Below are 26,954 nucleotides of genomic sequence, written 5' to 3' on the forward strand. Positions count from 1 at the left end.
TCTTAATAGGGAGGAGGTGTCCTTGCTCAATCATCAGGGAGATTAACACTCAGTTATTGATTGATTGTTATTTTTTATACTGAAAATAGGCGACAAAGAAGTGTGTTTTTCCTCAGTGAAGAAATGACAGTCCAACAACAGTCCTCTGAAACAGCCTTCAAAGTTGAACTAACAGGAAGTAAAACAACAAAGAGCGAGTCAAAGACACACACTAACAAACCAAACCTACGAAACACAACTGAGAGGCTTTTACGCACAATACAAACAAGTTCTCACTAACATCACACTGTCTACAATGAGCTCCTTTATCTCTGAGCTGGAAATGTTCCCACACCAAACTTCTCCTTCAATTTCTACGACAGCTTGGAGGCAGCTCAGTTTTCTTGCTCACATTTTAAGAGCGCCTCCTGCTGGTCGCTGCCACACAGAAAAAAATCATTACATTGCTTCAAGACTCGCGACACAACCCCGTAGATCCGAGGTTGATTAAACTCCACATGATCAACAGAATTGTCAGAACAAAATAGCATAAGACTAAGAGCTAAAAAGCAAGTAATAAAACGAACAAATGCACATCTGTTAGTGCTGCAGAATTTCAGATGACGTAGTCCAGATTCTTCGTGCAGATGGTCTGACGTTCTGCAGTGTTTGAGCTTGTTTATTTGGTCGACCTGAGAGCTGCTGAGGTTTACAAACAACCACATTTTAATTTTCTTCCTCATGCCTTTGGAGTTGAAGCAGTGAGCACTGGTTTGGTCTGTAAATTGGCTGATGTGCAGTCGTCCACACTGAGTCCTCTACTGTTTATAGACGTCATCATTTGGTATTTGATTGATTCTTGTTGCTTCAGCACAACAACATAATGATAATGTCTCCTCTTCCTCCATCAGGACGCCCTCATCCAGCCGGGGCTCAGGCCTCATTCGTCGGGGGCGTGGCCACGCTGACCGTCCAGAATGCGACGCCGCGCGATGAGGGCGTGTACGTGTGTGTGGCCGAGAACAACCACGGCAGAGCGGAGAGCAGCGCCCACATCCAGGTCAAAGGTCAGAGGTCATTCAGCTTCTTCATCAGTTCATGTGTACATGTTTTCATAACCAGGATCCTCATGTCCATGGAAACACAGCGGGTCGTTCATCAGAGCGTTGGACAGAAACCATCATTGCGGCTTTATAAGGAAAATCAGAAAACCCTCCTGCAGCAGGAAATCCCCCGACTGACCACACACAACAACAGATAACACACAAACACACACACAGACAGAGAAATATCAGGAGGTTCCCACGGACTGACCTGCTCGACCTGCAGAGTGTCAAGTGTCCATGTGTGGACAATAAAGTTTCTGAGAAGAGTCAGTTTGTTTACAACAGCTTCATTAATGTTTCTCTTCCATTAAAGTGGCTCTGGTGTTTTTGAACCTGGGTCTTATTTCACCATGTTTCTGGGTGTGACTCTCAGTGGTGGAAGAAGTAATCAGATACCTTTACTGAAGTAAAGGTACCACACAGTAACACAGACAAACAAGTAACTCCATCCAGCTTCTGTTTGGTAAAATCCCTGTTTTTGTCAATGGAGTCTGGTAGTGATATATAGAGATGTTTCTGGTTAAACTAACATGTAACATGGAGAATTAATTATAGGTGTTTCGGCACCTGTTGATCTTATTCCCAAGACCTGCAACAATCCCCAGTCCTGCAGCGGTACGTTTTATTAATGAAGTCACGGTTCCTGTTCATGGTCCAGATCGGCCCTGATCAACCTCATCATCGCTGTTTCTCGTTTGTTCCATTTTTTGCAACTAAGCAACCAACTGGAGATCAGACAATCTACTTCCTGTTTACACCTGCACGTGCCCAGTGCCAGGTGAATGGTCACGTGATCTGTGTTTTCAGGTGTGTTCGCATTGGTGCGTTCCAATTCTTCTCAGAAGTCTGAATTTCTGAGTTCCCAGTCTGAAGTTTGAACCTGAACGCCTCCTGAAGTCGAAGCAACCCCGACATCAGAATCCAAGATGGCTGCTCCTCACATCAACAGCAGTGAACTCTCTGCTAATGTTCCTGTTTATAACTGAAACAGGCTGAAAGACAAAGATGCTCCAGATCTGATACCACAGAGACCATCAGAGACCATCAGAGACCATCAGAGACCATCAGAGGTCTGTGGATCCAGGGCCACTCAGACAGAAACACTACAGCTGCACGAACATCTGGACAGAGGAGGGAAGAGTGTGTGTGTGTGTGTGTGTGTGTTAGAGAGAGGTCATCAATCTGATCTTCACTCGTCTTTTTCCATATAAGGAATCTGGATTTCCTTTTCCCCTCTCTTCCAGCATCAACACTAACGTGTGTGTGTGTCTGTGTGTAACAGTGTGTAATGTGTGTGTGTGTGTGTGTGTTAACGTGTGTGTGCACATGAGTATGAATATACAGTATGTCTGCTCTGTAAGAGAGAGTGTGTGGTAAACAGGCTTCACTCTGTGTACATATCAGACATGCCAGAGAGGACACACACACACACACACACACACACACACACACACACACACACACACACACACACTCACTCTCAGTGTGTGTGTTATGAGCTAATGTACACACAAATTCTCACTTTACAGAAGCAAGAGGAGACAGACTGTGTGCAGATACACTGAATGTTTTCTGCTGATGAGTAAAATCTGACGTCTTCTTTTTGAATCTTTATTTAACAGAAACCTGAGAACAAGAAAACATTCATCATCAGACAAACAACAAACATTAGATAACCCAGGCTCCGTCCACACTGATTTGTTTTCATTTTAAAACTAAAATAATCTGGCGCTCGAGTTTTTATCATCATTTTATTTTACGCTGTTTATAGAAGTTCAGTCTTCTGTTCGTTTTTATCTGTGAACATGTTGCTACGCTGTTTGTAGAGCGTTGTTAGCAACAGTTGCTAACAACAGCTAGTCTGAGATACGTCTGAATCAGTTCACCTTCATGGTTTAATGTTCCAGGTTTGAAATGTGAACGTCTTTTTAACAACGATCTGAAGAGTTTGTGTTAAACTCTTAACTGAAGAAGGAGGACGAGAGAAACAACAACAAAGAGCGTCCATGTTTCTCAGAGGAGACGTCACTCCTGGTTCTGACTTCTGATGGAAATGGTACGCAGCATCAGCTCCGTATGAGAAATAATCTCTGTTCTTGATGCGTTTCCTTCACAGGAGTCAGGTCGTCTCTGAGTCGACGGCGTTCCAGCCGAGACATCAGGAAAACATGGACATTCACAGGAAAGACTTTGTTGTTGTTGCCCGTAACTTTGAATATTTCATTGTGTAAAAAAACATTTGGATCACGTTAATTGTGTCGTTCTGTTACCAAAACACAAAACTGACTTGATGTGAAACTAATGAGACTGAGCTGCTATAAACAGGAACATTAGCAGAGAGTTCACTGCTGTTGATGTGAGGAGCAGCCATCTTGGATTCTGATGTCGGGGTTGCTCCGACTTCAGGAGGTGTTCAGGTTCAAACTTCAGACTAGGAACTCAGAAATTCCAACTTCAGAGAGGAACTGGAACGCACCAATACGAACACACCTATGAATGAAGAACAGCGAGAACAAGGTCGATCAGAGTCGATCTGGACATTCATACGTTTTCCCAACTTATGACTTCATTGATAAAATTATCCTCAGTTATCACCCAGAACTGGTGTTCCATGTCAGATTAATTAACTCACCGGTGGTCAAAGCTGCAGTGGGTCACATGATCGGAGCGTGAGGACACATCATGACTGATAAGAGCCAATCAGGAAGTGAACGTGGGCGTCCTGACTAAAACACAGCCCTGGAGTTTTCAGACTAACACAGGTCCAGCAGAGTTTCCTAAAGTCTCTGGAGAGAAACTAAGATGTATCAGTGTAAATGAAGCCTGAGATAAACAGCATCAGCACTGACTATCATTTAAACTCCCCTGAAGAGTCTGAGCTGTCAATCAATAATCAATATTTCAGCTCATGTTGAGCTACAGGTTGTCAACATTAATTAGGCTTCATTAGTGTTAATGTTGATTTATTTAGTAGCTGACATTTCTGTCCAACAACAGCTGATCTGAGATCTGAGCTGAATCTTTATTTATAACTTAATCATTGACAAAACTCCTGGACTTTCACAGGGATTCAGGTCTGATCTCAATAAAGTTTTGAGGAATGTGGTTTTCTTCTCGGTGTGTTGTGGTGTCGTTGCAGGCAGACTGCAGGGTCACAGGTCAGAGGTCATGGAGGTCAGAGGAGCATTTGAGGCTCCGCGCTTCATCAGCCGACTGAGCGACCTGAAGGTGATGGACGGCAGCAGAGTCGCCATGACGGTGGAGCTGAGCGGTATGACCACACTCTCTCTCTGTGTGTGTGTGTGTGTGTGTGTGTGTGTGTGTGTTACCGTTAGCATTAGCGGTGGTATTTCCTGTCAGATCTCCAGGGAGATGCTGGAGATGAGATGAGGACAGAGTTAACTCTTCATTTCCTCTGTGTGTCTGTGTGTGTGTGAGGACTTGTATTGCTCATGTTGTGGGGACATCAGTGAAATATTCGACCTTGTCCCCATAACGTAGATCAATAAGTGTTTGCATGAGGATTTGAGGTTAAGGTGAGTTGATGAGTTGATCATCAGTTACTATAGAAGTGAAATATGGCTGAAGACTCCATATTATAGGGTGTGTATGTGTGTGTGTGTGTGTGTGTGTGTGTGTGTGTGTGTGTGTTACATAATGATTTTCCACAGAGGCTTTTCTCCATATAAGCTGTGTGAGGATCAGGTTTTGCTGGTCTCTGCTGCTTATCAGACCTGTGGTTGAAGGTTTTACCCACAGTGTGGGGACAGTAGTCGTTAGTCACTCATTAATCTACTGCCATTTTTACAAACATGTTCAGTTGCGATGCTTTTGGGAAACATCTTAGATTTAAATTAAATGGTCATATGATGGATTTCCAACTTAACCTCAAGATACTTTTAGGAAGTGAAGCTCAGTGCAGCCAGTAGAGTCTGTGAGGTTTTATTCTGAGCTAAATGCCAGAATGCTAACATGCTAATGTGTGGCAACATCAGCAATGACCACAACTTAAAGTGAAACACTTTTATAGACACATGATAAACCCTTCTGATAAAGACACAGACATTTATTCTGAGGCCTCAAATCTTAGTTTGCCATGAACAGCTGATTGTTGGATTTGCCCTGACTTTGGGAGGATGAGCAGCTCACAGTTGAAGTCTCTTAACTATAAGTCCTGTTTGATATTTGGTGTTGGCCTTGGTGGTACAGTGGTTAGCACAGCTGCTTTCTGAGCAGTTGGCCTGGGTTTGATTCCTGGCCAATGCATACCTTGTAACAATTTCCTGAAATTCCCAAAGGGAAGGATCTTGTTATTATTTTTTAGGTGCACATTGTGATCACTCACAAAAATGTGAAGGATTACTTCATTTTCTTCCATATTAAAGTGTAACTTAAACCATTCATGTAGATTTTGATAAAACGTTCCTTCAAAATGAAACAGCACATTGTTATATCTGAAAATCGTCTATTTATTACCAAAGCATTTATTAGTAACACAGATAAGATGGAGAAAATATGAATGTGTTTGCGTTGAATGTCGATTTAAGTGGTGTTCCTATAATTTGCCATAAGAGCCACCAGTGACTACAAATGAAACATGTGGGTCTGGAGCCTTGAACAAACACATTCACCAGTTACTGTGGCTGCACTGGTTGGTGGAGGTGCACAACCACGAGGAGGTAACTCTAGTTTGAATTTGAGTGTAAACCTAAATCATCCGAGACGACTTGACTGGTGATTGTGTTGATTTATTGATGAGTATTGATTGATGGTATTGATGAAGTCATTGTGGTCCTCAGGTCACCCCCCTCCAGAGGTGGTGTGGCTCCATGACGGGCAGGAGGTGACAGAGTCAGAGGACTTCCACCTCCTCAGGGAGGAAAACCGCTGCACTCTGCTGATCCAGGAGGTTTTCCCCGAGGACACCGGGACCTACAGCTGCCAGGCCTGGAACCAGTACGGGGAGGACCACACCCAGGCCCGCCTCACCGTGGAGGGTAATCTTTAGATGTGAACCCTGTGAGTCTAGGATCGACTTGGGGTTGTGGTTAAGTTCTGGTTTTATTTATGGTTGTGTTCTTTTGACAGAGCCTCAGGACGGCGTCCAGCCATGGTTCATCACCAAACCTAAACCAGTGAGCGCCGTCGTGGGTCAACACGTCCTCCTGTCGTGTGCCATCGCTGGAGACCCCTTCCCCCAGTACACCTGGACCAGAGCAGACCTGAGCCGACCTCTGACCTCCGGAGGAGACTACGAGCTGCTGCAGAAAGAGGACGTCATCTCGCTGCTGATCAGGTCGACTGTTTCTGGTGTTTCTAAACCTTTAGATCCTGAACCAACAAGGACCTAGATTTACTGCAATAAATCTGTCTTCCTTCTCAGGAGAGTTAAGAAGCATCACGCTGGCGACTACCTGATCAGCCTGAGGTGAGACAAAAACTCTCTGTCCTGTATATAAATAAAGCTGTCGTCAACATATATTGACAAACCCATAAATAGAAGCAGGAGTTAGTCGACAGTAACATGCTAAAATAATCCTCTATGATCTACAGTGTGGAACTGAACTGAGGATTAAACCCAAAGAGGCAGATCCACCCCCTCCCCCATCCATAAATCCATCCATAATCTATAAATCCAACTCTTCACATGATGCCGTCCTCCATCAGATTTATCACCATGTTTTTACTTGTTCAGTTCAAATATTGAAATGTTGTCATGTCTAGTTCCTGGGAGTTTGAGGTCATGTACTCAGGTACTGAGTAAAATACTTGGTACAGTATCAAGATACAATGAAGACACAAGCTGAGTTTCCAGGCTGAAGGACTGATGGGAACCGGTTTATGTTAGAGGTTTAAACACGACTGAAGATGATGTTTTATAGAAAATAAAAGTTCTGTGACTTCTGCATTTTTGAGTCGAATCAGTGGCTTTGAATGCATCGAACAGCCGAGTCTTAGGCGGCAGCTTAAGATAGGATGTTAGGAAAGGTTGTAATGTTGTGTGTCCACCTGTGTGTCAGGAACACTGTTGGTGAGTGTGTGTCTGTGGCCAGTCTGTCAGTCACTGATGGGAGACAGACAGGACAAGAGGAAGAGGAGGACGAGGAGCAGAGGACGACAGGTGAGACGTCATCACCTGAGCTCGTTTAATGTCGTTATCTCTGATGTTTCCTGTCATTTCTTTTTTTTAATGTATTTATTTTTACATTCGGTCAGCTTTTATCCTGGTGGAACCAGCAAACAAATCAAAACCTGCATCAGTACCCCAACAACCCTCCAACAAAACAACATTATAACAGAATAACAGAAACAAATGCCTTCAAGAACAAACAAGTCAAGTCAGTTTTATTAATATACACATGTTTCTCAGGGCACTTCTCATATAGAGCAGGATCAGACCATGAGCAGCACTTGAAAACCGTAGAGCTGGAGAAATTTGTTCTGACTTTGGGGCGTTCGTGGTCGATGTCTGTCCATCTAGTGAGTCATCAACCTGTCTCCTCTGAGGTGGCGGCCATTTTCCTGTTTTTTGTTAGCGGGTGTTTCCACAGTCGCTCTGACTCGGGCCTCTTCTGAACGGTGAGCGTGACCGTCTGTCACACAGAGACAAATCACATCGATGAATCATTCAGACCTAGTTTAGATGAGATTGGATCATTTATTACCTGGATAATGGATCACAGGAGACCCCCATCAGCCTGTCTCCAGGTCCTGGTCTCTGGGTCCTGATCTGTCCCCCTTCAGACCTATTGCTCTGCTCTCTATCCTCTCATCCTCCTCTCCATCCTGAAGTTGATTTCACTCCATCATCCAGTGAACTCTCACTCATTCGCTCATTTGATTCCCAGCCCTCCATCCCTCTGTTTTCTCCCACCCATCATCCCTCCATCCCTCCATCCGTCCATCCGTCCGCCCGTCTGTCTGAAATTCCCTAAAGCTTCTCTAATCCGTCCACATCAACCAAACCAGTCACAGTCAGTGTTTCCTCTCTCTCTGTCTGTCTCTGCTGTTCACGTTCAACATCACGTTTACAAACTTTAAACAGTAGAATGAGCAGAAGTGACAGGAAATAAAGAAGAGAAGAAGAAGAAGAATGAACTCCCAGTCAAATAAAGTAACTGGGCCAACTGGGAATTAAGTGAACTCAGAGGAAGGAGGAGGAAGAGGAGGAGTGTGTGTCCTCAGAGTCCGGTTTCACTTGTGTTTACATCTGTGTGTGTGTGTGTGTGTGTGTGTGTGTGTGTGTGTGTGTGTGTGTGTGTGTGTCAGTTCTGGGTGTATGCCCTTATAAGGACCGTCGAGTCACTTGTGATGTAACATGGACATTTTGAGTCGAGGTCTGTTTCCTACCCTCCCCTCTCTCTCTCTCTCTCTCTCACCCCTCACTCCCCCCATTCCCCCCAGATGTAAGGGGGAGGGGCCTGTCCTCTTGTTTCCGGGGGGGCTTTAACCAAGCTCTGTTTATTCTCTCTCTCTCTCTCTCTCTTCCACTCCATCTGTCCCTGTGCTCGTTCGCCCAGCTCCGCAGCAGCAGCAGCAGCAGCAGCAGCAGCAGCAGCAGCAGCAGGAGTAAGAGGAGGAGGAGGAGGAGCAGCTGGTGGGACCGCGGCGCTGAGAGGAGGTGCCAGAGGAGGAGGAGGCAGCAGCAGCAGCGGTGGTGTCAGTCTGCAGTGGCAGGAGGCCAACCAGGAGCAGAAGGAGAACCAGGCGCTCCTGCACCTGCACAAGGAGGAGAAGAAGAAGAAGAAGAAGAAGCAGCAGGAGGAGGGCGACCAGGACTCTCCCGCCGCTCCCCGAGGCCTCCTCAAACACTGTGTTGAAACCAGGGAGCGTGGCGAAGAGGAGCTGCGACAGAGGGAGGCGCAGCAGCTGGACTTCCGCTCGCTGCTGGGACGCCGAGCTTTTCAGTCCAAGAACAACCAGGGAGAGGAGCCGAGGGAGGCTGGCCTTGCCACTGCCGCTGAGCACCACCACCACCACCAGATGGATTTTAAGGCCAACCTCAAGGGTGTCAAACCCAAGGCAGAGGAGGACCGCAAGGTGAACTCCCCGCAGCAGGTTGACTTCAGAGCTGTGCTGGGGAAGAAGGGCGCCGCCGCCACTGCCGGCAGCAACGGCAACAAAGTGACCGAGACACCTGGGAAGAACGCCGCTGCCGACTTCCGCTCCGTCCTCGCCAACAAGAAGAAGCCGTCGAGCCCCGAGAAGAACGGGGAGACCGGGAAGACGGTGGTGAACAACTGTGTGGATGGAGGGATTAATGAGAAGAAGAGTGGAGGAGGAGGAGGAGGAGGAGGAGGGAAGGCACCGGAGTTTGTGGAGAAGCTGAGCGACGTGACGGTGGTGGACGGGCAGCGGCTTCGGCTACAGTGCCGCCTCACCGCCACGTCCGAACCTGCGGGCAGCGTCAACATCACCTGGACGCTGGACGGGAAGGTCATCAAACCGTCCAAGTTTATCGTCCTCGCCAACGAAGGTCAGAGGTCACACACACATACACACACACACTCAGAGTGAAGTCACATGTTTGTGTAAACTGAAACAATAAAGTTTTGTGAGTCTGAAGCTGCGACAGGACGTCAGTTTATAAAGATGGAGGCAGCAGCAGGAGGAGGTGAAACCAACTGTTGATGGAGCTCAGACTCTATTAATAGAATCCAGATCTGAAACAATAGAGAGAGGCAGGATGTGATGTGTGACTATTACTGGTATTTCATATGGGAACAGATCACTTTACATAGGACACACACACACTCACACAGCTGTTAACCTGACTTGTGAGGACCAGCTCTGACTCATTCACTTCAGTTGTTCATCAGTTAAAGGGACAATTCACCAGTTTTTGAAGTGATTCTTTGATAAATTGTCAATGATTTGGTCTAAAAACTGTTGAAGAAGTTTTGTTTTGTCCAACCAACATTTTCAGTTTACAAAAACACTTGTAACTGGTTATAATAACTGTAACTGGTGTGTAACCAGACGGTTTTTGTTTTATGCATTAGTGAGCTGTTTTCAGCTATGTTACAGTCTTTTCCTTTTCATATTGTCGAGTTTCAGAGCATTTTGAGAATCTATTTCATTATTGTAGTTTTGAAATGATAAAACATGGAATGGTTCACCCAGAGAACTTGTGTTGTAGTAGATCTTAAAGTTTGAAGTATTTCTTTGTCCAGAGTCATAAAGTTGGACCTCGGTGTGAATCTGTCTCGTCTAAACAAAGACCAGGACACTCGATCTGTCAGTTTATATGTGTTGTTGCCTTCAAGCCTTTTATATTTGGGGCAAATGGCATCATGATTGTCTGAATATAAACTGTCATTAGTTATTAAATCACATCTTAAATGTTGTTGGAACATCAGAGACGTCTCTGTATTCATTACATGATTATATAACATGAGGACTTAAAGGAAAACTCTGGTGTTTTTACCACTGACAGACTCAGATTGTTCTTCTCAGTGTCTGACAACATGATGATAGGATTCCTACAGACACAGAGCTTTTTATTCAAAGAGTCAGATCTTTAGTATCCAGAAACATCTCTATATATCTCTACCAGACTCCACTGACAAAAACAGGGATTTTAACCTGGAAGCTGCTGGAATACCACTGCCTCCATCTGTTAGTGTGTCTGTGTTACTGTGTGGTACTTCAGAAAAAGTATCTGATTACTTGTTTCACTACACATAACACAAACACACTAACAGATGGATGCAGATTATTGTCCCTTGTCAACCATCAATCAGTCCATCAGTCTGTAGAGATGTGTTAACTGCAGCAATGTAACGTAATGATATAGAATATGTTCTTATTAGAGATGATGGAACTAGTCATTACTGAACATTTGAACGTTTCCTTAGATCTGCTCATAAACCAGTTTGTCAACAGAAACACAGCAACTCAAAGAGTTTTAACAGTTGGTTGGACAAAACATCTGAAGTCGTCCCCTCTGACTGTTTTCACTGTTATCTGACGTTGACCATTTGAAAACAGAAACACCGGTCCTTTGGAGAAGTCGACTGCATCTCCTAGAGTGCATTTCACTGACAAACAGCCAATCACAGTGCTTCACATTAACTCACTTTGTAGAGTTTGACTGATGCTGCATTTCATTTCCATCAGAGTCTGAACGGAGGCGACGTCTCCTCAGAGAAACATGGCCGCTCACAGGAAGTGTTTGTTGTTGTTTCTCTGTCAGAGAATCAGATCAGATCTGCTCCTGAAGAACAGCTGAACTGTTCACGTCAGAGTTTAATACTAACTCTTCACATTTCAGACCTGGAACATTAAACCATGAAGGTGAACTGATTCAGTCGTATCTCAGACTAGCAGCTGTTAGCAACAGTTGCTAACAGTTGCTAGCATGAGGAGATACCAGTTCATCATGAGTCTTTTAATCAGCTGTTCATCTGGTTCCAGACGTGGACAGATTAACAGAAGTCACTGTAAACATTTTCAGGATTAAACCAGACCAGGATCTTTCCCTGAACCTGAACCAGAACCAGAAAACTGGTTCATAAAGCTGGACTCACTACAAGTTGATATCATGCTGAGAGACCAGACGAACAAACCAATAAACAAACACGTTGTCTGTGAACATTTTACTGAAATTTCAAATATGTAAATGAACAGCCGTCCTCAGCTTTACAGACCAGAACTCTGCTGTTCCTGTTACTGTACTCTCTCCCCTCTCATAGTCTCATTTTCAGCTGCTGTGAAAACCCACCATCCACAACCCAAACAGGCAAACACAGAGGAGCGTTTAGCAGCTAAAGAGCCAGATGTTTCCCTCAGGAGGTGGAGGAGACCAAACACAGAGCTGAAAGAGAGGGAACACTGGACTGAGACTCCATCAACTCCAAACTCTGTCTCTAACTCTTGGTCTCTGCGTCAGTTTCCTGGATCTCAGAGATGAACTCTGGTTTTAATGACTCTAAGTCTCTTTAACTGATCTACAGTTCAGCATCAGTCTGAACTCTCTGGGTCTGATTCCAGCAGTTTGAGCTGCTGACTCTCACTCAGTCAGAGGGAGATGGAACCTGCTCAGGTACACAGAGCAACAGCAGGTGTTCAGGGAGCAGAGAAGGTTTTTAAACAGCATGTTGTTTTGTTTTGAGTAAAGAAGCTCATGTCACAGTCAGACTGATGTAGAGGAAGCCTCTAAATGATGCAGTAAACTCCCACCACAGGATGTTACATTAGCTGCTTTTAATTTGAAAAACCCTGGTGCTGGTGTTGATGATCCTTTAACGCAGCCAGAACGTCCTCACAGAGACAGGAACTCACACACAGAGACCTGCTGCTATATCTGAACACACATGTGTGTGTTTCTGAACAAATGAGGCCACGGCCTGAGGATTCCCTATGTGTGTGTGTGTGTGTGTGTGAGACAGCAGTAATCCTCCCTTCTGTTATTTCAGTCTGCAGGACAGCCCCTGATCCAGCTCTGTGTGTGTGTGTGTGTGTGTGTGTGAGAGACATGTTAAAGGTCAGAGGTCACTCAGACAGCTGTAGTCTCACAGGACACAAACACTGATGTTGTTGTTGTTGTGTTGCAGGCGGCCTCTGCTCTCTGACCATAGACAAAGCTCTGCCGGAGGATGAGGGTCTGTATAAATGCAGAGCTGAGACCTCGGCAGGAAAAGCTGAATGTTCCTGCACGGTTCTCGTAGACGGTGAGAACTTCACTTCATCGTCCTGTTTCCAGCTGCAGCTGAAATGTCTCCGTCAGTCTCTGCTGTGTCTAAAACTCAGAAATATTTACACCTTTTAATGTTCATTTTTCATTCTGAAGAAACGTACAAAACTCCCTTTAAAAAATCTGACATTTAACTTCACACAGTCACAGCGAAACTCCATCTTTACTCGCTGATAATTATCATCTTTTTGTTTCTAATTCAGTTTTTCCCCCTGACTAATCACTCCTCATGCAGCTTATTTGTTTTGTTTTCAAAGACTAAAACATTCATTCGTTCTGCAGTAAAACTGCATTAGATTTAAATAATGAAACTGGTTCTTCACTTTTACTTAATTGTCTCCTTTTTAATTCAGCATCAAGACTTTGAGTTAGGTTCTTTATAAATGTGTGTGAATCCGAAGATGAAATAAACAGCTGATGTCATTAAAGGAGAAATTTACAAAACTCCCTTAAAAAACGTGGCATTTTAATTTTCCTTGCTGTGCACTGACCTGTCATCTGAATCAAGCTAATCAAGCCATCAGGTTTCTATAATTCTGGTTCCTGCAGTGTAGTAAAACAGGTGATGGAAGAAAGGTTCAGACTCCTTTTAAAAACCTGCCTCTTTCTCTTTGAATCCAAAGAACAGAAAGAGAGAAGTTGGTTCATAATCATCACAAAACTCCCTTTAAAAGTCTGGTGCTTTAATTTTTCTCATCACTTGATTCTCATTAAATGTGAAAAGGGAAACTGCTTTTCAGTGTTTTCTTGTTTTTGAACATTTTCTCTTTGATTCAGCTCTAAACCATGAAACATTTTTTTCCTGAAACACTCGTCTTCATCACCCCCTCCTCCCCCCTCCTCCCCCCTGCAGGATTCCTCAGCCTCTGGCTGCAGTTTCCTGTAATTAGAACAAATCAACACAAACACAGTCGTTATTTATCAAACATCTCTGAGTCGTTCCTGGAAACGAGTGTGTTCGTTTTTAAAGTGCAGCAGAGGCTGATGGGAATTTAGGCGAGGAGCTAAAGAAGTTAATACATCTCTCTCTCTCTGTCTCTGTCTCTGTCTCTCGGTCGTCCTCCTGCAGACCCGGCTGAAAACTCTCCGGCAGACAAGAAGTCCAAGAAGTCGGCTCCGACCTCAGAGAGTGAGTTTCCAAAATATGCAGCAGCAGCAGCCTCTTTCCTTTTGTCCCAATAAGGAGCGGCAGCCTGGGAGCACTGGTTCCCACACACACACACCACACACACCACACACACACCGCACACACACACACACACCACACACACAGTGGGGTGGGGGTGGTGGTGGTTTCTATTTAAAGCGTCTCTGTGTATCATTGGAAACATCAGTGCGTTCATCACTGTCATGTTATTATTCCTACCTCCATCACAGTAAACCATTGCTCTCTGCTCCACACTGAGACAACGTTTCCCATCAGCCCCTCTGCCCCCCCCCCCCCCCCAAATGAGAATGAGCTGATTGGTGCTGTTCACTCTGACCTTGTGATGGTGGGAGCTTATCTGTTTCTGGTGCAGGATCCTCTTCAAATGTCAGACATCTCACACTGACTGTCCAGCCCCTCATTCCATTGGCTGGTTTCTAGTTGTAATCTAATTTGTTTGTTTGTTTTTAGTTAAATTCTGATTGGTTAATTGGTTTGTACACACAATCTCATTGGTTGGTCGGTTTCTGATGTATTCTCATTGGCTGGTTTGTTGACGTATTCAGATTAGTTAGTTGGTTCTTAGACGTATTCTCAGTGGTTTGTTGGTTTGCCATCAAATTAGGATTGGTTGGTTGGTTTGTATTTGTTGGTCGCCCTAATTTGGCTTCAGGTTGTTTGTAGTCCTCAGAACTTTAAATCAGTCCTCAGAGTTTCTCAGTGAGACGTTGGACCACCAGTCAGGGACATCAGGCTTCTCTCCTCTGTTCAGAGTTTAAATCAAGCTCTGTCTGCTCAGTGTTTTCAGGTAGAGATATTCCCCTGATGGATGTGTTTCATACATGAAGGCAGCAGTTCATCACACAGTATATCTGGACAGAACAACATGAGGACTGTTGCTGCAGCAGCTTCATGTTTTCTCTCTGTCCTCAGCCCTCAGTGGAAAATCTGCTCTTATCTTTATGATCGGACTCTAAATCCTTCCTGTGTGTGCTGTAAATGTCCTCTGCATACCTCAGTGTAGGATTTATGGCTGTGGATGGTCTGTTAGTTCACTCAGCATGTTTACATGCACTGCAGTGTCCCGGTCATGATCAGGTACCATCAGGTATCTGAGGCATGAAACTGGGATTATTGAAGACACCACATAAAGCATAAAGCTCACACCTACACATGCTCTGCAGCACACAGGGAGAGATTTCCATTAATCTGATCCAACGGGTTGGAAACACAAAGTCAGACACAATAAAGTCTGATGAGCTTTTGGATGAGGACTGCTGTCCTCTTGTCTTGGGACAGTGAACAGTGTTTGGTTTGGAAATGACCAGGAGAAAAAGACAAGACAACACTGTGGACGGGGCGTTCAGGGACACAGTGAGCCTGATAATCTTTGGGTTCTGTAGGATGGATGGTGATGTTAGTGATGGATGATGTGATGCACATGTATCAGAGCTTTGCTAATCTCTAACCTGAACAGTGATTGTCCAATCAGAAACACAGCAGGTGTATTTGTCCACCTGTTGAAGTGGTTCCCATGGAGCTGTGAGGGTCGAGTGTGAATGTGAGCTGCTAATGTTAGCATCTTGACTCACAACCCTACAACCCACAGTACGGCTGAGATGATATGCTCATTTCCCAATTCGATACAATGATATTTCAAATGATTGAGATCACTCACATCACATTAACCCCATGGATCTGACTTAAAGTCATCAGGAATCCCACTGAAGAGGTCAGTGAGGCTAATACAGACATCCTCTACTGGTTAGTAAATAAAGCAATGAAGCACTGTCAGAATGAAATCACTTTATTCTGAGGCACCTGGCTGAAATGTTGATGTAGTTGCTGTCAACTTGATGCTTCCCAACAACAGAAGGTCGGACAACAGCTGTTAGCAGTTGGCAGTTAGCTGATTAATTAACTGTTTAATGTGAGGATTTATTCATTGTGAGCAGGAAACCTGCGATGCTAACAGGCTAACCCGCTCATTATACTACATTACGTTAGCTCTATCTGAGGTTAGACTCATGTTAGCATCTCTGGGCTGGTCTTTATTGGATTTGGTGGAGTTTACACTCAAACAACTGCAGGATGCTGGAAACAATAAAACTCAGCCAGACATAGAGTCAGTCAGTTCACGATGTTAATTAGCTAACTAGCTAAAATCTACCAGTGACAGTTGTTATTTCAGCCAATAAAATGAACAGCTGGGTTGTTTACTTGTGTCTGAAGAACCCACGCTGCTGTGTCACTGGAACATTCTAGAATGTTAAGTTTGACGTGATAGCAACAGTAACTAAGGGGGGCGGGGCTTAGCTAATCTGCAGTTGGAACAGCAGCGATGTTCATATCAGATCGACTGAAGTGTGGAGTCATATCTGTGGATTTAACCACACACAGGCAGCAACATCTAAATGTCACTTTCTCTCCTGAAATATCTAAACCTGTGTAATAATTATAGTCCAGAGTCCAGAATGAAAAGAGTCAGCTCCTGATGGAGTCTGGATAAAACGGATGGAGTGAGAACACTTCAGATATTTGATCTGTACTTGGCTTGGCTGGATGTGGACTTGGAAATAGAACTGAACTTTGGCAGAACACAGACTGAGAAAGACCCAGATCTTGGTGGGGAACTGGTCATTATGGTAACTGCTGACCTGTCCCGATAACCAACTGGTTGACCATGCCATGGTAACACGGTATGACTGGGTTAATGGCTGGTAGATTTGATAGCTGGATCAGTGCTCATCTAGAACTGTGGCTCTGATGAAGCCTGGTGTGACACTCACAGGTGAGTTACCTGTGGTCGGTGTTAAGTGTTAGAGCTGACAGATGTCTGTAAACTGTCATGGCTGCTTGTTTTCTTCTCCCCTGCTGCACATGCATCCATGATGTGTAAATGGGAAACCTGACAGAAACTGAAGGGAAGAAAAGAGGAGTCTGAACATTCCTTACATCTTCAAGAAGACAAAAAAAAACATATTTCAAGCTTCACTAAACTGGTATTTACCACTTTCATCCCCCTGCAAATGAGCAATGCTCATTTATCAGACTGAACCGAATATAACAGGGACACACTGAGTCCTCTGCAGAGTTTTACCAACAGATCTGAGCTGACAGCACAGGAATGATGGGGGGAGGACGGGGGAGGTGGAGGGAGGATGTTCTGGTATAAAACGGTTCAGAGCTCTTCGTGGCCCCTCTCCCACACTTCCATTTAAGGCCTGGTTTCCCTGACTCGGCCTCCTCTCTCAGACTTTGTTTCACTTCACACCACAGATTAAAACTCTGAAACTCTCCAGTGAAGCAGCTCCTTTTAAGAAGCTCCTGGTCTCAGAACCGACTGTCCCTGATTTGGACAAAAACACACAGTGTCCTGGAGACCGTCACAGAAAACCACTTTCAAATGAAGAGTTTCTGATAAAGCAAAGAGAAAGATGATTTACCAGTTTCATGATTAGTGTAGAAAACATTTTGGTTTTGGCTTCAGATGTCCTGTTGTGGTTTTGGGTCCTGGTTGATGTTACTGTTCTGGTTCTGCTTGTCCACATACTTTGTGTATTTTTGGTTAAAGCCCAACCATCACTGGACTGCTCTGATCACACATTTATGTCTTTATAAAGACACATAACATTGTGGTGAGGAATTACAGCAGCTTTGTGAGACTGTCCTTCCATCACTTTAGCATGTTAGCATGCTAACATGTTTTTTCAATTAGTCAACGATTATTTCTGTCACACCCTGCACCTCTGCTTCCTGTGGGTGCTGCACCTGTTCCAGGTTCTGGTGCATGTTTTACCTCACCTGTGTTGGGTGGAGGAGGTTCAGAACAAATGCTGGTGTCAAAAAACAGAGGAACTCTAGGGTCGGCTCCTCAGGTAAACTAACAAACATTACGATAGTATCATTACAGCCTAAAGTACGAAGAATTGTAGAAGGTTTCACCGCAACACTAAAACTGACCCGTCCAGAGTAACGTTAGTCGTCACGGCTTCAGGCTGATTGTGTCTCAGATGTTCATGCGTCACCATAGAGCTGCTGTGAAATGAAAACTCTGCTTTACAGAGTCTGATTCAGCTTCTTTCATTGGTTTATTTTAATGCTCCCAGACTTTACAAAGTTTCAGGCGTTTCTTCTTCATTAGTGATGCAGTCATGACAGACAATGGAAGCGACGCTGCCTCCAGCACTTCCTGTAGTTCACTGCAGTAACAAGTCGATGCACTGACACTGAAAATCTACACATTTATATAATCAACACTGTTGATTATGTCAGCTAATCATTGCAGTCATCATTAGTTCTGCAGGTGTTTGGTCATAAACCAAAGTCAGAGGGTCATCAGAGTTATTACAGTTTATCCTGAGGGGAACATGAACGTCTCAACCACAGTTCATCACAATCCATCCAGTAGTTGATGAAACATTTCAATCTGGATCAAAGTGTTGGACTGACTGGAGCCACGTTGTCCCCATGGATAAAGATACGTTCAGAGTCAAATCAGGCTCAGTGTGGATATTTAAGGTTCTGGGGCAAAACACAGGATTAGATGTACCCTGTAAAACACAGTTTCAGTGTTATATTGTGGCTGGTGGGGTTTTGTTAATATATACATGAGCATTTAAACATGAACAAAATGAAAGTCTGATCCGTCCCCCAATCCTGTGTTTGAGTTGAGAACACCTGCTGGTCTGTTGAACCCAAATTCATGGTGTGATCAGAGCAGTGAGATTATTAAAGTGTGTTTTAGATGAAAAAGAGCTTTTATATTTAATGTTGTCAGCAACTTTCAGTTTCTCTCAAGACGTCCCGAGACAATCAGCAAGATCAGGATCAGGTCTGATCCAGGAGTGTGTAGAGAAATTAGTATTGGCTTTACAAAGTGAGATTACCATTACTGATTTGTTGTTGTTGTTGTTGTTTTTTCCACATCAAAGATGGCTCACTGTGATCTGTTTAAAAAGATTGGACCGGACTCAGTGTTGGTATCGACAGTTACTCAGTATTAATGGGTTCAGACCACAAGAAAAAAGATGACTGACTGATATCCACAGATAATGAGATTATTAAACTGTGTTTTAGACTAAAAAGGTTCTGTTGCTTGGTGTTCTGCATCACAGTGTTGCTTTCATCAACAGTGTTCAGTATTTATCAGGAATGTCCTGAAGTCAGTCCTGCAGAATTGGGATAGTTCCTGATCCAGGAAGGTTTTGTTGAATTGGAGATGACAGTTTGATACCGAGCAGGACCAAATGACTAAATCAGTCTGTGAAGAATGTGATGTGCTGCAGGTTGTTTGAGTGTTTATCAGTGTTTTAGAGTCTGTGGTCAGACTCCACCCAGACCACTGCCCCTCAGGACCATCTCCATCCAAACAAAAACACCAGGAAGAGATAGATACACCGTCACAATAAGAGCCTCTGATTGTTATCTGTGGAGCATTTCAGTCAAACCAGCCTCTGTCTGATCAAAACCTTTTACTTTGAATGTTTAAATCTGGTGATATTTGTCTGATTGAGTGGGGGAGTCACTGTTTCACGTGATTTGTTGATGACAAGAAAAACAAACTGTGACAGATAATGTGAGACAATATATTAAAACACAGATGGAGCAACAACATATGTCTTCATAGTTAGAACAAGCACTGAGCATCAGTAAACAGACTCATTCTCACATCTGTTTATAACCGTTTAGAAAATGGATGGATGGACCTGAAACCTTAGACGTCTCTTGAGGTCAGAGGTTATATGAAACAAAAACAGCATCACTTCCTGAAGTTTGAGTTTTAAAGCAGCTTTAATGAGAGTGAAAACAGCTGATCCTCTTCACCTAAACAGAAGAGTTTCATCAGTTCTGTTTGTTTGTTTCTCTCCATCAGCTGGAAAACTGTGACCTGACGTGACCTTGATGGAGTCACATGGTTTTTATTTTCTGTTTCTATTCAGCTGGAGTTCAGACACACACAGGGGGTAGTACTTGTAGTTCCTTTTCCTGCACTACAGTTGTAGTTACTTTTAGGGTTGAAAAATATCTGGTTAATTTCCAAGAACTTTTAATGGGAAGTTGAGGAATTTTGGAAATATTTCAAGGTCAAATATATTGAGCTCAGTAATCTGATCCAAACTGACTTGAATTTACATTAATCTGGTTGTTTTAATCAACATTATGCTGCAAGATGTTTGTTTGTTTTTTACAGATTCATGTTTACATAGTGCAGTGTTTGAGATGGTTCCATCTCAATAAAACACTGCCTTCACTTGAATGCATCAGTATTAATAATCCAGTAATATAACATATACAAATGAGTATAACTCTTACTGGGTACTTGTACTTTAGATACTTGTTGCTGTGAGAATTGGGATAATACTCTTAAATGATCACTGTAGTAATCATTCAGTCTATAAAGGTTGATGGCTCCTCCTGTGATTGACACCTCATAGAGCCAATCAGAGTGCAGCTCTGACAGCCAGGCGCACTGAGCGACCCTGCAGGACAGAGGCTAACTCTCAGCCCGCCTGGCTCGCAGCAGTTCACAAATCAAACGCTCCTTAAGCTGTTAGCACATAGTTGGTGTGGCTCCAGAGAGGAGGTGATGATGTGACGGCCATACATCATACACACAGGGAGGTGGGGGGAGCGAACAGTCGACCATCAATCCTTCATTACAGCAGCTTTATTTAAGATGTTGCTCTCATATTCTGCTCTTCCCACCCCCTCAACCATCCCCACACCTTCTCCATCAACACGCTGACCTTTTCTCCGCCTGCAGTGACACAGATTAACACATTTCCAGACGTTTGTGGCGACAGTGAACGCCTCGTCTCTGCACTGTGAAATATAAGTCATAGCTGTTCCGTTGATTAAACTCTTGTCTTAGTTTATTTGTTTTCGTGTTCAGTTCAGAGTAAACAGCTCTGTGCTTCTGTTTGTGCTGGAACCAGGATGATCCTGGTCGGTCTCTCTGAGTCTGAAACCAGGTCTCATATGGAGGATGTGATGCAGTGATCAGTGTTTACAAGGGAACTCCACAGGGTAGCAGTGAGTCCACTTATTTTGTAAACCTGGACCCAGATCCAAACTTACAGCTTACACTAACTGGCCTGGGACGATGAGTCCCAGTGAAAATACTTTGGTGACCTCTGACCTTTCCCTCAGACCAAAACACAATGCGACTGTAACCACATCAGCAGCTGCACAGACAGACGCCACGACCTTTAACTTGTCACTGGATCTGGTTTCTGATTGGCTCAGATGGTGATTGCATGATAAGTGAGTGTCCACATAAACCTTTGTCTTTGGTTTCAGCCTCCACAACAAATAAAAGGCTCAGAGCTAAAGACTGTGGCTCACTGACAGCAGCTCAACCAGGACTGAAACTCTAGCCTGTATGTATATTTATATATTGCCTCTGCTGTGATCCAGGACCTGGTCCAGCTCTGGACCTCCCCAGACCACTTAGGAAACAAGTGTTTGTGTTCAGAGTTAAGTCGATGATTGTGGGTTCATATTACAGGTCTGAAATACACCTATGAAATACCAGAACCTCTTCAGGTGGCCATCCTCTGCTGGGTCCAGGTGTCATCCATCACCTGCTCTTTTCCTGAATCCCCCGATGTTTTTAGGTGTAAACCATTGATAAGGACAAATATTCTGGAATCGGTGCAGTATTGATCATCAGTATTGGTCTGTCCACTAAAGTTATTCTCAGTGTCTGACAACATGATGATAGGATTCCTACAGAGACAGAGCTTTTTATTAAAGAGTCAGATCCTTTTAGTTTAACCAGAAACATCTCTATATATCTCTACCAGACTCCACTGACAAAAACAGGGATTTTACTGGGAGCTGCTGGAATACCACTGCCTCCATCTGTTAGTGTCTTGGTTGTCTCTCTAGGATCCAGTGTTCAGTGCCCATCAAAGTGAAGCTGTGATGTGATACATTTAAAATACATTTGAGTGGATGTTATTTTTGTAAACACAAAGTCTTCCTATTTACGGCGACACCATGTTAACTGAAAAGGTGAGACATGCTAAATATCAGCGCTCCTGAAATGAGCTGATATTTAGCTGTAAAATTACCAGGATCTTTCCAAGAAAACCTGTTGTAAACTTTTTCAGTATGATTGTTATTTAACAGCAGCAGCAGAATATCCGTCTGTTTCCATCTGATTTTACTTCCTGTAATTTACTGCTTAATAACATCACACAGCCACGGTTAATGGATTAAAGTGACAAAGAAGACACTTGAAACTTTAAATGTAGAATACATTACTTCATTTATTTACCTCCATGAAAATATACGATATTGAATACACTTTTAATGTTAATAATTGTGAGATCTGCAGTTGTTTGATTCAGAGTTAATGAGCAGCTTGTTTCACATGTGACAATGCTGTAGACGCTGGTGTCCACACACCAGGGGGCGCTGCAGAGGAAAGGTTAAAACCCTTTATAAGGCAGTTTTGGGGATTTCTATGATTTGAGAGAGATCAGTAAATGTTCCTGCTCTCCAGAGGATGAACTCCCTCCTGCAGGAGAAACTTGTCATGTTCAGTAGCGATTGATTTGATGTTGTAATGTAACAGGTTCCCTCCACACCAGTTATTTTTCTGTCCGTTTCTCTGACGACAGAAATAACTTTGTGTTGGAAAAAACCTCATGTTTGTGTTTCCGATGGCGGAAGGGGGGCGGAGGGGGGTTAAAGAAAGGACTGAGGGAAGAGGGAGTAAAAGACGAAGAAAACATAATTTCATAGGTTTTCCACTACTCTAACTGTACATTTGACAACATTTACAGACTGTTAAGTTTCATCTGTTTCTTCCTGTGCAGCCGTCAGAGTAAATAAAAACCTCCAGGAACAATTTCCTGCATCCTGAGGAACTATTTTTAGATTGTCCATATATGGTCATCAGAGATGCTCTCCGTCCACACGAGTCCTCACTCCGTCTCACATTCTTCTTCTTCTGTGTACTACAGGCTGCTGCTTCTCCCTCTGCACTGCAACTAATCTTTAGTTCTGGCACATGAGGAAGCCAAGAAGCAGCCTCAGGTTCTGGCAGACTACAAAGGGATTGATGGGTTGATAGACTGGTTGGTTGGTTGTGTGGTTGGTTGATTTGATTGATTGATTGATAGTTTGGTTGGTTGGTTTCATTGATTGCTTGGTTGGTTGTTTGCTTGGTTGGTTGTTTGTTTGTTGGTTGGTTGTTGGTTGTTGGGTTGGTTGGTTGGTTGGTTGTTGTTGGTTGGTTGTTGGTTGGTTGGTTGGTTGGTTGGTTGGTTGGTTGTTTTGGTTGGTTGATTGTTGGTTGGTTGTTGTTGTTGGTTGGTTGTTGGTTGGTTGTTGTTGGGGTTGTTGGTTGGTTGGTTGGTTGTTTGGTTGTTGTTGGTTGGTTGGTTGGTTGTTTGGTTGGTTGTTGTTGGTTGTTGGTTGGTTGGTTGGTTGGTTGTTGGTTGGTTGGTTGGTTGGTTGGTTGGTTGTTGTTGGTTGTTTGGTTGGTTGTTTGGTTGGTTGGTTGGTTGTTTGGTTGGTTGTTGGTTGGTTGGTTGGTTGGTCGGTTGGTTGGTCGGTTGGTTGGAAAGTAATAATAAAAAATATTAATTAAAAGACACAACACATAAACACATACATGCACAGCATCTACTGTGTATTTCTGTCATATCAGGTAACATCTGGTCATCACAGCTGGTGTCCGTCTGTTTGTGTTTGTGTTTCCATCAGGTGAAGCCAGGATAAAGAAACCGACTCCCAAGACTCCCCCGAAACAAGGTGACACACAAATATCAAGAGACAAAAACAGCTGTTCTGTCTCCAGCACCAGACTCCATGTTGATTTTTACTGATTTAAAAACTGTCTCACAACAGCTGCCATTAGTGTTTGGAGTGCTCCTTTAATCTGGGTCAGACAGTAATCAATGATAAGAAATGAACAAAAGAAGGCAAAAACAATAAAGTAGTTCCTGGAAGCAGCAGTCTCCAGTGTATTGATTACTGATTATTGATGTGTATTGGCAGCCCTGCCTCCTCAGATCCTGCAGTTCCCGGAGGACATGAAGATCCTGGCGGGGGAGAAGGTGGAGATCCTCTGCAAGTTCTCTGGAGCTCCACCCATCAACTGCACCTGGCTCAAGTTCAGGAAACCAGTGAGACACACACTCACACACACCTCTTGGGGTTGGGGTTATTGATTATTGATCAGCAGGTACTTTCATGCTGGAAAAGGCTGAGAAGGAGAGGTAGTTTATAAAATGCAGAGTGATGTAATGTGTGGTAGAGAAACATACTGAAACGTCAAACAAACACTGAACAAACATGAAATGCATTTGATTTTGTTCATTAAACACAATATTTGAAAATATAAAATCAAATGACAGCTGATGTTTCATGAGGTGAAATGTTAAAAATGTTCAGTAAAAAGTCAAAAAGAACTAACTCTTATCAGAACCACTGATTTAAAGCTACAACTAACAATTATTTTCATTATCAATTAACCTGCTGATCATTTTCTCCATTAATGCATCGACCATTTTGTCTCTAAAATGTCAGAAAACAATGAAAGATGTTCACTATAATTTCTTAAAGCCAAAGATGATGTATTCAAATTTCTTATTTTATTCAAGAAAATGTGAAAATATTTAGTTTACACAGGTTCAGCCTGAAGACCTGCAGGTAACTGAAACTATCTAAAACTCAGAGACGCAGCTTTGACACAGCTGCTCTGTGTCGAAGCTGCTGCAAAGTTATTGCAGTTGTCATATAGAAGTAGAGCCGTGAAAAGTCCAGTATTTCCCTCTGAGATGTGGAGCAGCAGAAGTATTAAGTAGCAGCGAGTACAAGTACTTCAAAATAAATGTTTTTATTTATTAATCTCCATGCTAATAGAGGACATTGAATACACATTTTTATTGTTTATTGAAACATTTTAATGGCATGTATTCAGTGCTTTTTCTTGTTGCTATGAGAGAATAAGATTTTTATGGTAAAAGAAAAATGTTTAAATGGTTTTTAAATGTTCACATTAGGATGTAATAAAAATACTTTTATAAATCACAAAACAGTTGCACCTATAAACTTTCACATATTTGTAGCTTATAAGATGTTAATAATTTTGAAACCTGGATTGTGTTTGTTAAAGATATTAGAGCAGCTTGTTTTACACACCAGGAGGCGCTGTAGAGAGATTACTATAGAGATGTTATGGAGTCAAATAATCTACATGTTCTCAAAATATGTGTGTATTTGAGTAAATGTACTTTCCAGCATTCATCTAATGTCTTCATGCGTTTAACTCTGCGCTCAGATCCAGGAGGGCTTAACCGACATCTCCATCGAGAGCAGCGACAGCAGCAGTAAACTCACCATCTCCAGTGGTCAGCAGGAACACTGTGGGTGTTACACCATCGAGCTGAGGAACAGCTATGGCCTCCGACAGGCCGCCCTCAACCTCACCATCGTCGGTAAGAAACATCTGCAGCATCTGTTTTTACAGAGTTATTAACAACAGGAGCTGAAAAGGAGAAGGTTTCATTTGGGCTCAGTTTCCTGCTGAAGAAGATACTGTCATGTAAAGGAGATCACCTTAAACTAGACAGATCAGTTCTCCTGTCCACCTGACTGTGACTGATCCACAGACTGACTTCTGTTGGAAACACATGTGACAGGTGAAGTGATAACATTGATCATCAATGTCTGCTGAAACTTGCTTCTTTTTCATCTGGATTTATTTGACACATACCGCCCCTAACATTGTGTAGACCAAGCATCTGATCCAGCATGTGTGGATGACCAGACAGCCACATCCTGTGGGTGCAGGGATCTGCTGCTGCAGTGTCCCAGTGCCAGACACCACAGATCACCCCAGAGGTCCCATGTCCATACTACAGTGGGTCAGAGAGGGGGACCTACGCAACATTAGAAAGGTCCCACGGATGCTCAGACCGGTTGTCCTAACTTGGAAATATGTCTGTGTAGGTTCTCAGTCATCCAGGTCATGGTCAAGGTCAAGTGCTAGAGTTGAGGGCAACTGGACTTTTAGTTTCCTTGAAGACGCTGCACCTCTCATCTGAAAGGCTTCATCAGTTCTAGAGGCTGGTTGGGGAGTCCCAGGTATTTAACCTCTGGTGGGGCGGTCACCTTGGAGGTGGTCCTAATCAGGTGACAAGAACTGACTGTTCACGTCAATGAGATAATGTTATTGAGTTCACCTGTCAGTGGTTTTAATGTTGTGGCGGATCAGATGCTGCCTTAATGATCCAATCAGACGATCACCACAGAAACTAGTTCAGCTGGTTGATTAGAAAACTGTTGATCAGAGGAAATCCCCCAACTTAGGAGCAGTGTGTAAGATTTAGAGGTGAGACGGCAGATTGCAGCTCACTGAACACCTTTCTCCTGAACTCTTCCTCTCTGAGTGTCTGAGAGTCTACGGAGGCCGTCAGGTGATAAAATGTCATCAACTTCCACATCAACGAAATATTTTATTGATGTTATTCACCTGGTTTATGTGAAGTCGTTTAATTTCAGGCTGACAACTCGTTGCGTTCATCTCCCACAATTGTTATTATAAGTGTCTTTAAAATCAAAGATGGACAGACATCAATCCCAAACAGCTGAAAGTCAGGACAAAATATCAGCGTTTCTGTCTGACGGCAGTGTCTCTGCTGCTGATGGCAGGGGAGCTAACCAGAGTCCTCTCCCGTGAGTTTGCTGATTATTTTTAATTATTATTCAACCACATCAACTCCACCCTGCAGGACAACCCCCAACCCATAACAGTCACCCCAGGAGAAACACTGTATATTCAGATATTGTATTTAGTTGTCTGACATGTAAAGGCCCTGTATAGAGCCACTGTTTGTTTCAGTTTGTCCGTTCATGGCAACTCTTTTTTTTAAACTCATTTTAAGCAAATGAAAACACAACAGTGACCAGTGATAACGCGTGTATTGTTCTGCCAATAGAAAATGGACCTTTAAATTGTCCAAATCATCATGAATTGTCCACAACAGTTTTTACTTGTCTAGTGAAA

The 26,954-nt window shown here is 43.4% G+C and overlaps 1 protein-coding gene and 1 non-coding gene across 2 annotated transcripts in view; both read left to right on the top strand.

Moving 5' to 3' along the window:
* Positions 1 to 26,954, top strand: part of LOC108895289 (myosin light chain kinase, smooth muscle) — a 51,123-nt gene that overhangs the window by 12,551 nt on the left and 11,618 nt on the right. The window contains 13 exon segments of the mRNA XM_051072464.1: positions 891 to 1,046; positions 4,225 to 4,356; positions 5,885 to 6,082; positions 6,174 to 6,381; positions 6,469 to 6,513; positions 7,106 to 7,206; positions 8,606 to 8,640; positions 8,643 to 9,561; positions 12,641 to 12,757; positions 13,850 to 13,909; positions 23,648 to 23,695; positions 23,942 to 24,069; positions 25,227 to 25,383. Coding sequence (XP_050928421.1) covers positions 891 to 1,046; positions 4,225 to 4,356; positions 5,885 to 6,082; positions 6,174 to 6,381; positions 6,469 to 6,513; positions 7,106 to 7,206; positions 8,606 to 8,640; positions 8,643 to 9,561; positions 12,641 to 12,757; positions 13,850 to 13,909; positions 23,648 to 23,695; positions 23,942 to 24,069; positions 25,227 to 25,383 — 2,304 coding nt within the window.
* Positions 5,280 to 5,351, top strand: trnar-ucu (transfer RNA arginine (anticodon UCU)). The gene has a single exon. It is a non-coding gene; the product is annotated as a tRNA-Arg (tRNA).

This window comes from Lates calcarifer, linkage group LG1, assembly GCF_001640805.2.
Source record: "Lates calcarifer isolate ASB-BC8 linkage group LG1, TLL_Latcal_v3, whole genome shotgun sequence".
Classification (NCBI taxonomy): domain Eukaryota; kingdom Metazoa; phylum Chordata; class Actinopteri; family Centropomidae; genus Lates; species Lates calcarifer.